This window comes from Lolium rigidum, chromosome 3 (assembly GCF_022539505.1).
Source record: "Lolium rigidum isolate FL_2022 chromosome 3, APGP_CSIRO_Lrig_0.1, whole genome shotgun sequence".
In the NCBI taxonomy this organism is placed as follows: Eukaryota; Viridiplantae; Streptophyta; class Magnoliopsida; order Poales; family Poaceae; genus Lolium; species Lolium rigidum.
Window position 1 is genome coordinate 123201314 of NC_061510.1, and position 18268 is coordinate 123219581.

The window sequence follows — 18268 nt, forward strand, 5'->3', positions numbered from 1 at the left end:
AAAAATACAAAATAAATTAGTTACTAGTTTTACTTTATTTACTGTCTTGTTTGCGTTCTCTATATTAAAAACACAAAAAAAATAGTTACTTGCATTTACTTTATTTACCTTTTGTTTATTTCATCATGTTTCCTCCTAATTTCACTCTGAAAGACATACCGGTAGGGCGAGGGTCTATCATTGGAAGAGATAATATAGAAGCATTTTTCACCCATGTTAGTATGGATGAAGATTTTGAAGATAGATCCTTGGTAAAAGTTGTTCCTACTTATGACAGTGCTACTGCCTCTTTAGTACGCATGTTGGAAACTAGATTCGTTAATATTAATACTATAATCCAACATATGTTTTTTACACTCTCTGATATGGAAAGGGGAGGAAAGAGAGATTTTGTTTTAGATGTCCTTCTTAGAGAATTTGGTGATATAGCTAAAGAAGCTAGAAAAGTTTTTATTAAGCATAAGAGGCTTGGCTTTTATACCGATTTTGCAAAAACACTTGAAAAGATGGACATGGATAGAATAAAGTACACTAATAATGTTAATGATGGTGGGGAGATTAAAGTACCGATACCTAGTAAGCTCCTAGGAATGCATGAAGCTCTAAAAAATAACTATGCTTGGCTTGTTCCTGAAAATTTGTTTGATGAGGATAGTAAGCCTAGGAGCAACGAAAGAGGAGTTACTTACATAGATAAGATACAATGCATAGTTGAGAAAACTCCAAACCCCTCTGTTAATGCTTCATCTCTTGATGTTACTTGATTCACAATTTCTGCGCCTAGCTGAAAGGCGTTAAAGAAAAGCGCTTATGGGAGACAACCCATTATTTTACTACAGCACTTTTGTTTTATATTTGAGTCTTGGAAGTTGTTACTACTGTAGCAACCTCTCCTTATCTTTATTTTATTGCATTGTTGTGCCAAGCAAAGTCTTTGATAGTAATGTTGATACTAGATTTGGATTACTGCGCAGAAACAGATTTCTTGCTGTCACGAAATTTAGCAGCCCCATCTGTAGGTAACTCAGAAAATTCTGCCAATTTACCTGCGTGATCCTCAGATATGTATGCAACTTTAATAAAATTTGAGCTTATTCATCTGAGCAAGTTAAGTGCCCCATAAAAATTCGTCTTTACAGACTGTTCTGTTTTCACAGATTCTGCCTTTTATTTCGCATTGCCTGTTTTGCTATGTTTGATGGATTTCTTTGTTCCATTAACTTTCAGTAGCTTTGTGCAATGTCCAGAAGTGTTAAGAATAATTATGTCACCTCTGAATATGTGAATTTTCGATTATGCACTAACCCTCTAATGAGTTTGTTTTGAGTTTGGTGTGGAGGAAGTTTTCAAGGATCAAGAGAGGAGGATGATACAATATGATCAAGAAGAGTGAAAAGTCTAAGCCTGGGGATGCCCCCGTGGTTCATCCCTGCATATTTGAAGAAGACTCAAGCATCTAAGCTTGGGGATGCCCAAGGCATCCCCTTCTTCATCGACAACTTATCAGGTCACCTCTAGTGAAACTATATTTTTATTCAGTCACATCTTATGTGCTTTACTTGGAGCGTCTATTTGCTTTTGTTTGAATAAACACGGATCCTAGCATTCTTTGTATGGGAGAGAGACACGCTCCGCTGTTGCATATGAACACATATGTTCTTGGCTTTACTTTTAATGTTCATGGCGAAGGATGAAACTGCTTCGTTCATCGTTATATGGTTGGAAACAGAAAATGCTTCATGTGGTAATTGGTATAATATCTTGAATAATTTCATACTTGGCAATTGTTGTGCTTAAATAGATCATGTTTAAGCTCTTGCATAATGTACTTTGCACCTATTAATGAAGAACTACATAGAGCTTGTTAAAATTTGGTTTGCATGATTGGTCTCTCTGAGTCTAGATATTTTCTGGTTAAGGTGTTTGAACAACAAGGAAGACAGTGTAGAGTCTTATAATGCTTGCAATATGTTCTTATGTAATTTTTGCTGTACCGCTTTATACTTGAGTTTGCTTCAAACAACCTTGCTAGCCTAAGCCTTGTATTGAGAGGGATTACTTCTCGTGCATCCAAATCCTTGAGCCAAAAACTATGCCATTTGTGTCCACCATACCTACCTACTACTTGGTATTTCTCTGCCATTCCAAAGTACATTACTTGAGTGCTACCTTTAAAATTCTATTCTTTGTCTTTGCAATACATAGCTCATGGGAAAATAGCCTTAAAAACTATTGTGCTAAAGAATATGTAGCTTATGTATCTTATTTCTTATAAGTTGCTTGTTGAGCGGTAACCATGTTTCTGGGGACGCCATCAAATTTTACACCTTTGTTGAATATTATGTGAGTTGCTATGCATGTTCGTCTTGTCTGAAGTAAGGGCGATTTTCATGATCAAATGGTTTGAGTATGCATATTGTTAGAGAAGAACATTGGGCCGCTAACTAAGGCCATGAATCGAGGTGGAAGTTTCAGTTTGGACACTAATCCTCAATCTCTTATGAGGATATTATCTGTTGTTGAATGTTTATGCATCTAAGAGGAGTCCATTATCTGTTTTCTATGTTGTCCCGGTATGGATGTCCTTGTTGAGATTTATCAAAAACGAGAAATCAAATGCGATCTATCTCCTTGGACCTTTGTACAGGCGGCATAGAGGTACCCCTTTGTGACACTTGGTTGAAACATATGTTATGCAATGATAATCCGTGTTAATCCAAGCTAATTAGGACAAGGTGCGGGCACTATTGGTATTCTATGCATGAGGCTTGCAACTTATAGGATGTCTTATACATAACACATATGATTTATTACTACCGTTGACAAAATTGTTTCTATGTTTTCAAAATGAAAAGCTCTAGCACAAAAATAGTAATCCATGCTTCCCTCTGCGAAGGGCCATTCTTTTACTTTATGGTGAGTCAGTTTACCTAGTTCTTTCTATCTTAGAAGCAAACACTTGTGTCAACTGTGTGCATTGATTCTTACATGTTTACCTATTGCACTTGTTATATTGCTTTATGTTGATAATTATCCATGAGATATACATGTTGAAGTTAAAAGCAACCGCTGAAACTTATATCTTCCTTTGTGTTGCTTCAAAGCTTTCTACTAAGAATTTATTGCTTTATGAGTTAACTCTTATGCAAGTCTTATTGATGCTTGTCTTGAAAGTACTATTCATGAAAAGTCTTTGCTATATGATTTAGTTGTTTAATCATTGTCTTTACCATTGCTTCGAATCGCTGCATTCATCTCATATGCTTTACAATAGTATTGATCAAGATTATGATAGCATGTCACTTCAGAAATTATCCTTGTTATCGTTTACCTACTCGAGGGCGAGTAGGAACTAAGCTTGGGGATGCTTGATACGTCTCAAACATATCCATAATTTCTTATGTTCCATGCTACTTTTATGATGATACTCACATGTTTTATACACACTTTATGTCATTATTATGCATTTTCCGGCACTAACCTATTGACGAGATGCCGAAGAGCCGATTCGTTGTTTTCTGCTGTTTTTAGTTTCGGAAATCCTACAAAGGAAATATTCTCGGAATTGGACGAAATCAACGCCCGTGGTCTTATTTTTCCACGAAGCTTCCGAAGACCGAAGGGGATACGAAGTGGGGCCACGAGGTGGCCGGACCATAAGGCGGCGCGGCCGGGGAGGGGCCCGCGCCACCCTATGGTGTGGGCCCCTCGTCGGCCCTCCGACTCGCCCTTCCGCCTACTTATAGCCTTCATCGCGAAAACCCCGATACCGAGAGCCACGATACGGAAAACCTTCCGGAGACGCCGCCGCCGCCAATCCCATCTCGGGGATTCAGGAGATCGCCTCCGGCACCCTGCCGGAGAGGGGAATCATCTCCCGGAGGACTCTTCATCACCATGATCGCCTCCGGATTGATGTGTGAGTAGTTCACCCATGGACTATGGGTCCATAGCAGTAGCTAGATGGTTGTCTTCTCCTCATTGTGCTATCATGTTAGATCTTCTGAGCTGCCTATCATGATCAAGATCATCTATTTGTAATGCTACATGTTGTGTTTGTTGGGATCCGATGAATATGGAATACTATGTCAAGTTGATTATCAATCTATCATATATATGTTGTTTATGTTCTTGCATGCTCTCCGTTGCTAATAGAGGCTCTGGCCAAGTTGATACTTGTAACTCCAAGAGGGAGTATTTATGCTCGATAGTGGGTTCATGCCTCCATTGAATATGGGACAGTGATGTAAAGTTCTAAGGTTGTGGATGTGCTTGTTGCCACTAGGGATAAAACATCAATGCTTTGTCTAAGGATATTTGTGTTGATTACATTACGCACCATACTTAATGCAATTGTCCGTTGTTTGCAACTTAATACTGGAAGGGGTGCGGATGCTAACCCGAAGGTGGACTTTTTAGGCATAGATGCATGCCGGATAGCGGTCTATGTACTTTGTCGTAATGCCCCGATTAAATCTCATAGTAGTCATCGTGATATGTATGTGCATTGTTATGCCCTCTCTATTTGTCAATTGCCCAACTGTAATTTGTTCACCCAACATGCTATTTATCTTATGGGAGAGACACCACTAGTGAACTATGGACCCCGGTCCATTATTTTACATCTGAAATACAATCTACTGCAAACTCTATTCGTTACAGTTCTTCGCAAACAAACATCATATTCCACACCATACGTTTAATCCTTTGTTTACAGCAAGCCGGTGAGATTGACAACCTCACTGTTACGTTGGGGAAAATTACTTTGATTGTGTTGTGCAGGTTCCACGTTGGCGCCGGAATCCCTGGTGTTGCGCCGCACTACACTCCGTCACCAACAACCTTCACGTGTTCATTGACTCCTACTGGTTCGATAACCTTGGTTTCATACTGAGGGAAAACTCGCTGCTGTACGCAACGCACCTTCCTCTTGGGGTTCCCAACGGACGTGTGTCAATTGCACGCCAGCAATAATGGACTCCTCTTTTATGCTTTAAGCATTCAACAATAGATAATATTCTCATAAGAGATTTGAGGATTAATGTCCAAGCTGAAACTTCCACCATGATACATGGCTTTGGTTGGCGGCCCAATGTTCTTCTCTAACAATATGCATACTCAAACCATTTAATCATGAGAAATCTCCCTTACTTCGAGACAAGACGAACATGCATAGCAACTCACATGATATTCAACAAAGGTGTAACAGGTTGATGGCGTCCCCAGAAACATGGTTACCGCTCAACAAGCAACTTATAAGAACTAAGATACATAAGTGACATATTCATTACCACAATAGTTTTTAGGCTACTTTCCCATGAGCTATGTATTGCAAAGACAAGGAATGAAATTTTAAAGGTAGCACGCAAGCAATTTATTTTGGAATGGCAGAGAAATACCACATAGTAGGTAGTTATGGTGGACACAAATGGCATAGGTGTTTTGGCTCAAGGTTTTGGATGCACGAGAAGTAATCCCTCTCAGTACAAGGCTTTGGCTAGCAAGGTTGTTTGAAGCAAACACAAGTATGAACCGGTACAGCAAAACTTACATAAGAACATATTGCAAGCATTATAAGACTCTACACTGTCTTCCTTGTTGCTCAAACACTTTTACCATAAAATATCTAGACTTTAGAGAGACCAATCATGCAAACCAAATTTCAACAAGCTCTACGGTAGTTCTCCACTAATAGATTTAAACTACATGATGCAAAAGCTTAAACATGATCTACTTGAGAGCTCAAAACAATTGTCAAGTATCAAATTATTCAACACAATATACCAATTACCACATGAAGCATTTTCTGTTTCCAACCAAATAGCAATAAATGAAGCGTCTTTCAACCTTCGCCATGAATATAAAAAGTAAAACTAAGAACACAAGTGTTCAAATGAAAAAGCGGAGCGTGCCTTTCTCCCACACAATGAATGCTAGGATCCGATTTTATTCAAACATAAACAAAAATAAAAACAAACAGACGCTCCAAGTAAAGCACATAAGATGTAACGGAATAAAAATATAGTTTAATTAGAGGTGACCTGATAAGTTGTTGATGAAGAAGGGGATGCCTTGGGCATCCCCAAGCTTAGATGCTTGAGTCTTCTTGAAATATGCAGGGATGAACCACGGGGGCATCCCCAAGCTTAGACTTTTCACTCTTCTTGATCATATCATATCCTCCTCCTCTCTTGATCCTTGAAAACTTCCTTCACACCAGACTCAAAACAATCTCATTAGAGGGTTAGTGCATAATCAAAAATTCACATGTTCAGCGAGGATACAATCATTCCCAACACTTCTGGACATTACCCAAGGCTACTGAAAGTTAATGGAACAAAGAAATCCACTCAACACAAGTAAAAGAGGCAATGCGAAATAAAAGGCAGAATCTGTCAAAACAGAACAGTCCGTAAAGACGAATTTTTTCGAGGCACTTAACAGGCTCAGATGAAAAAGCTCAAATTGAATGAAAGTTGCGTACATATCTGAGGATCACGCATGAATTTTTTCAGCATTTTACGAGTTTCCTACAGAGAGATCAACTCAAATTCGTGACAGCTAAAAATCTGTTTCTGTGCAGAAATCCAAATCTAGTATCAACTTTACTATCAAAGACTTTACTTGGCACAACAATGCAATAAAATAAAGATACAAAGGTATTGTTACAGTAGTAACAACTTCCAAGACACAACAAAACAGTAGTAAAATAAAAACATGTGTTATCTCCCAAGAAGTGCTTTCTTTATAGCCATTAAGATGGGCTCAATAATTTTAATGATGCTTTCGAAAGAAATAAGAGTTGAAGCAAAAGAGAGCATCAAAAGCAAATAAGAAACATTTTTAAGTCTAACCCACTTCCTATGAAAAAGAATCTTGTAAATAAATAAGTCATGTAAGCATAATGCAAAAAAGCATAGGAAAACAAGACAAGCGCAACTTCAAGATTTTAAGCAAAAAGAGAGGTGTTTTAGTAACATGAAAATCCCTACAACCATATTGTCCTCTCTCATAAAGATTTTCAGTAGCATCATGAACAAACTCAACAATATAACTATCACATGAAACATTCTTATCATGAGCTACATGCATAAAATTATTACTCTCCACATAAGCATAGTCATTACTATTAATTGTAGTGGGAGCAAATTCAATAAGATAGCTATCATTATTATTCTCATCACCATAATCATCATACATAGGAGGCATATTGTAATCATAATTAATTTTCTCCTCAATAGTAGGTGGACTGAAAATATGATAGTCATCATTGTAATCATCATATATAGGAGGTAAAGTATCATCAAAGTAAATTTTCTCCTCCATGCTTGGGGGACTAAAAATATCATGCTCCTCAAAACCAGCTTCCCCAAGCTTAGAATTTTCCATAGCATTAGCAACAATGGTATTCAAAGCATTCATACTAATAACATTGCCATTAGCATGCATATAAAGTTCCATAGGTTTTTTAATTTTCTCTTCAAACACCTCATGTCCTAACTCAAGATAAATACTATAAAGATCTCTAATATTTTTGTTGTTTTCCATTAAGCCTAACTAGTGAAATCACACAACTTAGTGTTCTCAGGAGTATTCATTTTAACAATAATAAAAATAAGTAAAGCAAAACCGAATTAAGTAAAGTAAAAACAAGTAACTAATTTTTTTGTGTTTTTGATATAAAGAAAGCAAACAAGACAGAAAATAAAATAAAGCAAGATAATAAACAAAGTAAAGAGATTGGATGTGAGAGACTCCCCTTGCAGCGTGTCTTGATCTCCTCGGCAACGACGCCAGAAAATATGCTTGATGACGCGTGAAGCACACGTCCGTTGGGAACCCCAAGAGGAAGGTGTGATGCGTACAACATCAAGTTTTCCCTCAGTAAGAAACCAAGGTTATCGAACCAGTAGGAGATGAAGGCCATGTGAAGGTTGTTGGTGAAGGAGTGTAGTGCGGCGCAACACCAGGGATTCCGGCGCCAACGTGTAACCTGCACAACACAATCAAAATACTTTGCCCCAACTTAATAGTGAGGTTGTCAATCTCACCGGTTTGCTGTGAACAAAGGATTAAATGTATGGTGTGGAGAATGATGTTTGCTTGCAAAGAACAACAGAGAACAATGATTGCAGTAGGTTGTATTTCAGATGTAAAAGAATGGACCGGGGTCCACAGTTCACTAGTGGTGTCTCTCCAATAAGATAAATAGCATGTTGGGTGAACAAATTACGGTTGGGCAATTGACAAATAGAGAGGGCATAACAATGCACATACATATCATGATGACTACTATGAGATTTACTTAGGGCATTACGACAAAGAACATAGACCGCTATCCAGCATGCATCTATGCCTAAAAAGTCCACCTTCGGGTTAGCATCCGCACCCCTTTCAGTATTAAGTTGCAAACAACAGACAATTGCATTAAGTACTGTGCGTAATGTAAACAATACTAATATCCTTAGACAAAGCATTGATGTTTTATCCCTAGTGGCAACAACACATCCACAACCTTAGAACTTTCTGTCACTGTCACAGATTCAATGGAGGCATGAACCCACTATCGACCATAAATACTCTCTCTTGGAGTCACAAGTATCAACTTGGCCAGAGCCTCTACTAGTAACGGAGAGCATGCAAGATCATAAACAACACATATATGATAGATCGATAATCAACTTGACATAGTATTCCATATTTATTGGATCCCAACAAACGCAACATGTAGCATTACAAATAGATGATCTTGATCATGATAGGCAGCTCATAAGATCTAAACATGATAGCACAAGAGGAGAAGACAACCATCTAGCTACTGCTATGGACCCATAGTCCAAGGATGAACTACTCACGCATCAGTCCGGAGGCGGGCATGGTGATGTAGAGCCCTCCGGTGATGATTCCCCTCTCCGGCAGGGTGCCGGAGGCGATCTTCAGAACCCCCCGAGATGGGGTTGACGGCGGCGGTGTCTCAGTAACTTTTCTCGTATCGTGGCTCTCGGTACTAGGGTTTTTGCGACGGAAGGAATAAATAGGCGAAGGGGCAGAGTCGGGGGGCGCCCGAGGGGCCCACCCCATAGGCCGGCGCGGCCAGGGGCCCCACCGCGCCGCCATGTGGGGTGGCCGCCTCGTGGCCCTTTTCGTCTCCTCTTCGGTGTTCTGGAAGGCTCCGTGGAAAATAAGACCGTGGGCTTTTGTTTCGTCCAATTCCGAGAATATTTCCTGTGTAGGATTTCTGATACCAAAAACAGTAGAAAACAGAACTGGCGCTTCGGCATCTTGTTAATAGGTTAGTACCGGAAAATGCATCAAAATGATGTAAAGTGTATATAAAACATGTGAGTATTGTCATAAAACTAGCATGGAACATAAGAAATTATAGATACGTTTGAGACGTATCAACCACGTACTCCATGCTTGGCCTCAACGGCCGCGCGCTGCCTCCGCCACCACCGCAGCCGCAGCCGGAGCCCTAGCCGGAGGCCGACGCCGACAACTGCACTGACGAGGACGCAGACCCACGGTTCGCAGCGTGGGACGAGGTCTACGTCGCAGCCGCGGAAGAAGAGGCGGCGGAGGAGGCAGAGGAGGAGGCAGCGCAGTCGGGGCAGCCGCCGCAGGCCCCCGCCCACCCAGAGCAGGCGGCGATCCTCGCGTCGCTGAAGGCGCAACGGAACAAGCGGTTGATGGAGGAGGAGGACGAGTTCATCAACGACGTGAACCTCCAGCACGGCTTCGAGATCTCGCGCTAGCGAGCGGCAACGGAGGAGGCGGGACGCCGCCTCATGGAGGCGGAGCGACAGAGGCTCGTAGAACTCAACGCCCATCGGCACTACGAGGCCTTCGCCCGCCAGGTGGCGAGGCGCGCCGAGATCGAAACTTTTGGGGAAAGGCTGGAAGCGCGAGGACAGCGCCACCGGCAAGCCCCTGCGACGCCGGTCGCCATGCTCCACCGCCAGATGCGCGAAGCAAGGAAGGAGAAGCAGGCACGGTCGCAGACGATAATGGCGAAGAACGACAACGAGGCAGGGCCGTCGACGGCCCAACCGACAGCCAGTAGATAGGATTAAATTTAAGTTTTAGTTATGTTTAAATTCGAGCTACGTATGAATTTCCTATGAATTTCAGTTTTTAAATATCATTTTAAATTTCTAAATCTATCGGGACCGCCGTTTTGGGGGCGCCGGTGTGGAAGCAGCATCCCCAAGTAGAAATAGAGAATGATGTGCCGGCGTCCCCCAAACAGAGATGCCGGCGCCCCTATCGACGCCTATTTGGGGCTACCGGTGGAGATGCTCTAAGTCAAAACACGAGTTAGGTTTTAAAGCGCTAAAGAAAAATGAGCCTTCTGCCCGATCGCATGGGGTTTATCTGATTTTGTTATCACCATCGCTCGTTGCTGGAGTCTTACAGGTCACTGATGCCTTGAGATCGATGCATCCACCTACTGCCGTTATCGTATTCCTCACAAGAAATACTATTATCCAAGTTTCTCTTGTTTATCTCCCTGGAATCTTGCAAGTTGTTGCATTGCTTACGCTACACACGAAAAGACTACCGCTATGCCATCAGGTACGGTCCACCTCCTCCGCCATGGCAATGGCAGCATCATCGCTCGTCATCCCGCTCAGCTTCGTCTTCCTCACCATTGCGGCAGCTGCCGCGCCGGCCTCGGAGACAGGGCACTTCCTGGGCATCAGCTACGGCACGCTGGGTGACGACCTCCCGCCCCCGCACCGGGCGCTCGAGCTCGCCCGCTGGGCCGGCGCCGCCGCGGTCAGGTTCTACGACTCCAACGCCACCCTCCTGGCCGCGGCAGCGTCATCCGGCCTCGGCTTCGTCCCGGGTGTCCCCAACGAGCTACTCATCTCCCTCGCCGCCTCCCAGCGCGCCGCCGACGCGTGGGTCGCCTCCACGCTGCTCCCATTCCGCCGAAACCGCCGCTTCCGCTACCTCTTCGTCGGCAACGAGGTGCTCTCAGACCCCACCACCAAGGACCGCTGGTCCCGGCTCGTCCCCGCCATGGCCAACCTCCGCCGCGCGCTACGGCGCTACGGAATGCGCCGCGTCAAGGTCAGCACCACGCTCGGTATGGACGCTCTCGTCGGCCAGAACGTGTTCCCGCCCTCCGCCGGGGTGTTCCGCCCGGACATCGTCGACGTCGCCGTGCGCCCGCTCCTCGCCTTCCTCGAGCGCACCGACTCGTACCTCTTCGTCGACGCGTACACCTACTTCACCTGGTCGGCGAACCACACCATCGTGCCACTCACCTACGCTCTGCTCGAGCCATCGCCGGCGCCGGGGTACCAGTACCATGACCCCGCCACGGGGCTGTCGTACACCAACCTCCTCGACCACATGCTTGACACCGTGGTCGCCGCCATGTGCCGCGCGGGCCACTGCGGCGTCAGGCTGGCGCTGGCCGAGACCGGCTGGCCCAACGCCGGCGACCTCGACCAGTTCGGCGCCAACGTGCGGAACGCGGCCACGTACAACCGCAACGTGGCGAGGCACCTGGCGTCCGGCGCCGGGACGCCGCGGCGGCCGGGGATGCGCATGCCTTCGTTCGTGTTCGCGCTATTCAACGAGGACCTCAAGGGCGGGCCCGGAACAGAGCGGCACTGGGGTCTCTTCTACCCAAACGGCAGCGCGGTGTACGAGGCGGACCTGACGGGGCGCCGGCCTGCGGCGTCGTACCCTCCTCTGCCTCCGGCGACAAACGACCTGCCGTACCCAGGGAGGCTGTGGTGTGTGGTGAGGACGGACCGCCGCGGGGCAGTGGCGAACGAGACGGCGGTGAGGGAGCAGGTGGCGGCGGCGTGCGCGGACGAGGCCACGCTGTGCGATCCCGTCCGGCCAGGCGGCGAGTGCCACCTGCCAAACACGGTGGCCGCGCACGCGAGCTACGTCTTCAGCGCGCACTGGAACAAGTTCAGCAAGCAGTACGGCGGGTGGTGCTACTTCACCGGCCTTGCCGTGGAGACGACAGTGGATCCCAGTGAGCCTTTCTTTCGCCTTCCATTGTTTAGTGCAAGTTGCTCCAGAAGTTAATACTGTTTCTCATCTGTTTGGCAGCAACGCATTTCACACTCTTTGAAACGTGCCAATGAGAGTTTTTTTTTCAATCGCATATATGTTATAGAATCATGTTACTAGCTAGGAAATTTAATCATATAAATACATCTACTCCCTCCACAATCACAGATAAATAAATAGTGTTTGGGACATTGTTGCGGTCAATTTTTTTATTAAGAACATGATTTCAGTATTAAAATTGGAAATTTAAAAATCATATGCATAAAGTTTGCCAAAAAGCATTTCCAGAATCTTGTATTCCACATCTGTGTTCTACGCATATATCACAATATGAATTAGAAGCCACAAATTTACATCTTCAATATACAATGTTAATGCCTAGAAATATCATCTGCTTGTGGTATTAAGGGAGTAATAACATTTTTCCTTATTTTTTCACCTTCCACTATATGGTACTCCCTCCTGTTCAATGTATCCATTTTATGGCAATTATTTTGAGCTGGAGGGAGTAATTGTTTCTCTAGATGCTCGTTATTATTCCTATTCTTTGTCGTGGTGCTGGTGCATAAAACACTCGTTGAGACCTTGGAATGTGTAATAAGAGTGTATGTTTGACTTATTGCATATATTGTACTCTCTCCGTCCTATAAAATTGTCTTATTAGATACATCTAATTTCAACAAAGTTGAGAATTTGAAGGGAGTATTAGTATATGTTGTACAAACATGTTAAAACAACTGATGGTCAAACCAGACAAATGCATTTATCAACTATAAATGATTTATGAATAATGTTCATTTCCTTTTTCAGGCCATGGATCATGTACTTTCCCCGGCATTATACCAGGCTAAAGAGGGCGGGTGTTTTGTGGTAGGCACACTGTGATATCATCATGGGCATCCACGACCGAATGATTAATGAGCAACTGTATCTTCCGCTAGTTGTAATCGATTTTCTGGATCTTTTGTAACCTTTGTTGAATGAAATTGATGGTTCGATCTTCTTTTGAACTCAAAGTTACCTTTTTTGGTATTATATGATAGCTATATTCTTCAGCAAGTAGAACCAAACCGAACAACTTACCAAATTTGTGCAAGCTACAAGGCAGGCTTGCCAATGATTCACAAGAAAAAAATGTGCATCTCTGAAAGATCCCATATGTGTGTCTTTGAGTGTGTTTATTCCTACATTATTTTTGTCATGTAGCAAAAATAGTTCATATGTTACCTACAAGGTCGGAGATTGTCTTTACAAGTGTCATCGTAAGCCCGTAAGGATAGATGTCATCAGGTGGGTATTACCCTTTGGTGTATTAGTGGTCATTGACCTTGTATATAATTGCACTCCGGAGCGTTGCTTTTAACATGTCTTGTAAATATCGGGGCGAGGGGTGAAACACATTAATTTCATCGTGAGATTCTACCATGACGAAGAAAGAGTATCAAAGCCACATGTCATAATCTGCCACAACTTCGATTATGACAATAGCCGCTCGAACATGTCCTTTATACGACCATTGTCAACCAAATGGAAGTTTCTTCCATTCCCAACGCATACAATCTATGCTTCTAAACATCTCAGGCTAGTCATTTCCTGCACCAACCGCCATGAGCTGAGTTGTTCATGCTGCATTTGGTTCTCTCATATTCTAATCCAAGCATCACCACTAGTCTTGCAAAAAGCATGTACCTGGCTTCAAGGCATGTGGACAAGCCATGCAAAGGTAGTCGCAACAACTCCATATCACTGGCGTAGCTGTAACCAGAACTATGGGCGGGCCAGGCAGCACAAAAGGCCTAATTTTGCTGGAAACGAGAGCCTTTTTGGGTCGGCCCAGCAAAAATAATGAAGAATGCACCAAATCTTGGGTGGGCCACGGCCCAGGTTGGCCCCAACATAGCTCCGCCCCTGCTCCATATGCAAGGACTCGTATAGTAGCAATGCATTTCTCAGTAGACGAGAATCCAAGTTTAACGATGCAATTAGTCTTCGGGTTGAAATAGTCATCATACTCACTCACACCATACAGAAGCGTCGACGAAACCTCATCGGACCATGTGTTGCATTATTAGGATAGATAGAAAATATGTATTCTATACTACAAATGACCCACCGCCCTTTGATGATCGGTTGTCTGCAGCCCATGTATCGAACCAACAAGGTGGGGCATTCATCTCCTCATTTAAACCTAGAAGAAATGAGATGATCACCCGATTCTCCTCATCATCGACACGATCTTCCATCATTTGGTGGAAGATGAACTCATCGCCGATATCCATAGTATACGAATCAAACAACGCAACCATTAAACACTGAAAAATCCAGCAAATTTCATCACAAAAAAATTAGACAAAAAAACATGTCCGAAATGGCCAAACATCTTGTGTGGGGGCCAGAACCGAGGTGGACATAGTCACCGGTGATGAGTTGTGGCCGGCTAAATGGACGAGGCGGTGACGGTCAAGAAGAAAGAGTTGTGTTCAAAGAGAAGGGTGATCTCAATCGTTCCCCGTGGTGGCAATGGTGGTATGAGGTAGAGACGACCAGATGCATCATGCACACCACAACCAAAAGGTGTCTCAAACAATGGGGACACAGTGATCGGCATGCGTGGTCGCTAGAGACCCGCGGGAGCGAACAACCGGTGCTAAAATGTGGTTGTCAATGGTTATTTGGTGGAGGGAGAGAGGGAAAATAAGTTACATGGGATAGAAGAGGGGCGGGAAGCGATTGAGCGTGTCTTTGTCATGTGGTGCCCCTATCGAAGATATGGTTGATGCTTTGATGGACATATCTGAACATGTCCGATCACTCCTAGAGTCCAGAACGCGGATTTTCTAACGGATCCGGTAACTACCGGCGTCCTCTCCTCCAATCAGCATGCGCCACCTGCTGTAGTATCTCACAAGTATCTTTTGTATTGGCTACTTTTCTTTCTTTATTACTGCGTTGTATCCTTCCTGGACCCACCACGTTCTGGCCCATTCAATTTTTTCACACACATGCGGGGTCCACCCACGTTGCTGGTTGCATGGTAACAATAACTCAATAATATCTGCTCTCCATTTATTCCGGCGCGTGAGGCCCCCTTCGAGACGCAAGTTCTAATAATTTTTAAATAGTAGTATAATTCTTAAATAGCATTTCACATATTACATCGGTTTGAAAATAAGTCCACAGATATTTAAATGAAATACACTGACTCTTCACAATTTCTCAGTTTTCATAGAAATTATATTTATCATTCACATGTATATTCTAATTATATTTTTTTGTTTTCAAATTACTTCCAATTCATTTTCGAAAAAAATAGAAATATTTTCATTTTTTTGTGAGCTAGTTCCAGTAAAACGATGAAGATATGTTCACAGAGTGGATTAATTAACATGTTCGTATCAAAGAGCTATGATATATATGTCATATATTACAAAAACTTGGGTCATACTAAATATGACCTAATTACGTTTCAGAAATATAGTTTTACTATCACAAATATAATATCATACGCAATTGATATTTGAGATATTTGAGAAATATAATTTTTCTATCACAAAAATCTCATTACCAATTCAAAAACAATTTTAGTCTGCTTAATATACCTCTAATTTTTTTGTGACTAACTGAAATCAAATGATCAATATATTTTTCTAAGTATGGGTTCAGTAACATCTTGGTATCAGATATATATGGCACATATTATATATTTTTATTGAAATTTGAGTCATACCGAGAATGCTTTAATTACATTTCCGAAATCAATTATATAGAAATTTTTAAATCATTCTTCGTACAATATCTTAAATAATTTATAGAAATTCAGTTCGTTTTTGTCACACATAATCCAGGTTTTATTTTTTCACACAAATATGATTCACACATAGTATTCAATTATATTTCTTTTAGAAAATGAGTTTCAGTTTGTTTCAAAAATTTCACAAAATATCTTCTATGTTATGTGAGCAAAGAAATATGTGTTGTATTTGGTCTAAGCATGGGTCCAGCCTTCAATAACATCTTGGTATCAAAAAAATATTGCAAATATTATGTATATTTAGTGAATATCGGGTACCAAAACACTACTGAATTACGATTCAGAAATTATATCATGGATAAACCTCCACCAAAATAATTTCTCAATCTGGATTTTTTTTCTATTGGACTTTGACAAGGATTTCTGAAGTGGGGCATCCCTTTTTTGGTATATATTCAAAATATGTCTTAGAAATCCATCCCTTTTTTATGTAGAACACATTTTCCACAGATTGTTCACACATCACAATCATTTCATTGCAGCACAAATGTTTCACGATTTTACAAAGAAAAATAGACGAATCAAATTCAATTCAAATGTTACAAGAAATAAAGTGGATTAACCACCACCAAAACTAGTTAAAGTAGCTTTGACATTGAATAGTAGAGTCAAATTTAGACCGAATAAAAATAGCCAGACCAAAATAACTCTCCAAATTAGCATCCTCATCAGATCGAAATAATAATCCCTAAATCAAGAAGTGAATCCCAAACCTAGAACATGCTTGTCGCCTCTCCGCTTCGTCTCCTCGGTTGCCACAAGCCGATGCACCGGCGCTACTACAAGAAGAAGGGAAGAGACCGAGAGGGCTCAGATCTGATGAACATGGTGGCCGCCGAAGCATCATCTTCCTCCGGTGGCTCTCGTCGAGGAGGCCAAGGCGCTGCGGGTAGAATGGAGCGAAGAGGAGCCAGCCCTCGAACTCAAGAACGGCACCATCGTTCTGGCCGCAGCCTCGCTGAAGGTCGTGCTCCGCCATTGCCTCTGACAAATGAGACAATCTCGCCACCCCTCACCACAAGTGCATCTGTCTCTAGTTTGCAATAATTTTTACAATCTTTCCGAATGAATTTCTGATACTAATGAAGTCATGCTTTTGTTATAACTTTTAAATATATTTAGTTTGAAAATAATTACACAAATATTCCAATGAAATATCTTGGACACTTGCACAATCCCCAGTTTTGATTGAAATTATATTTATCATTCACATTCCAATTATCTTTTTTGTTTGTTTTCTATCTAGTTTCATCAACTGAAATATCTTGGACACTTGCACAATTTCCTAGTTTTCATGGAAATTATATTTATTATTCGCACATATACCACTTATCTTTTTTTTGTTTTCAAATTAGTTTCAGTTTGAATTTGTTTTAAAATATTTTTAGTTAGCTAATTTCAATAAAACCAAGAAGATATGTTTCAAATAATAGATTCAGAAACATTTTCGTAGCAAAGAGATATGATATATATTACATCCACTACTGAAAACTAGGTCATACCAAATACGACCCAATTACGTTTCAGAAATGAAATTTATATCACATATGCATGTATTATATCATGGATTAACCGCCATCAAAATAATTTCTCAATATGGGATTTCTTTCTTCTGGATTTTGAAGAGGATTCTTAATCCAGGCATTACAAAATAGTATCTGAAAGAAAATCAAGAATAGGGAATTGGAGTAGTAGTAGATTTGACACGAAGTTGCATAGTAAAATTCAGATCGAACCACCAATAGTAGGCAGAACAAAAATCACTCTCCAGTCCTGCATCCTCTCAGACGATTGAATTAAAATAATCTCTAGATGGAGGAATGAATCCCAAACCTATTCTGCACATGAGCATGGTGGCGGCCGCCATTTCGTCGTCCTGTGGTGGCTCTCGTCGAGGAGGCCGAGGCGCCGTGGGTTGAAGGCATACCGGACCACAAGTCCACAACCTCGGCAAAGCTGAAAGACACGAGTTGCAACGGCGCTGCTACAAGACGAAGGGGTTGCGGAGGTTCCAGAGCTCGAGAGAAACATCGTGCTCATGTATGGCGCCGCTCTTCCGGCCGCAGCCAGGAACCCCCGCAGTTTCGGCCTCTATCTCGTCGTCTCGTTGTTCCTCCGCTGCAGCGCCGCAGCTGCCTCACGGCCGGAACGGCGGCGCCCTCTCGCCGCCCAAACTCGACCACTTCCGGCACCTCGTCAAGTCGATGCAGCGCGACCTCGTGTTCGTATGCTCCTTCTCCATCTCCGGCTGCTCACGCTGTCGCCGTCGTTCCAGACGCAGGCCAGCAGCACGGCCGGAACGGCGGCGCTCCCTCGCCGCTGCAGCTAGGCCGGTTTTTGTGGATCGAGATTTAGACGAATAGATAAATGAGACGGAGAGAGTCATGGACTCATGGGTGGGGTGGCCACGATATTGTA

General features: G+C 42.7%; 1 protein-coding gene across 1 annotated transcript; it reads left to right on the forward strand.

Annotated features, from left to right (window-relative positions):
* Positions 1-10596: 10596 nt before the first annotated feature.
* Positions 10597-12906, forward strand: LOC124695457 (probable glucan endo-1,3-beta-glucosidase A6). Its single transcript, XM_047228302.1, has 2 exons — positions 10597-12001; positions 12850-12906. The coding sequence occupies exons 1-2, from the start codon at positions 10597-10599 to the stop codon at positions 12888-12890; spliced, it is 1446 nt and encodes a 481-aa protein (XP_047084258.1). The 3' UTR covers positions 12891-12906.
* Positions 12907-18268: the final 5362 nt, after the last annotated feature.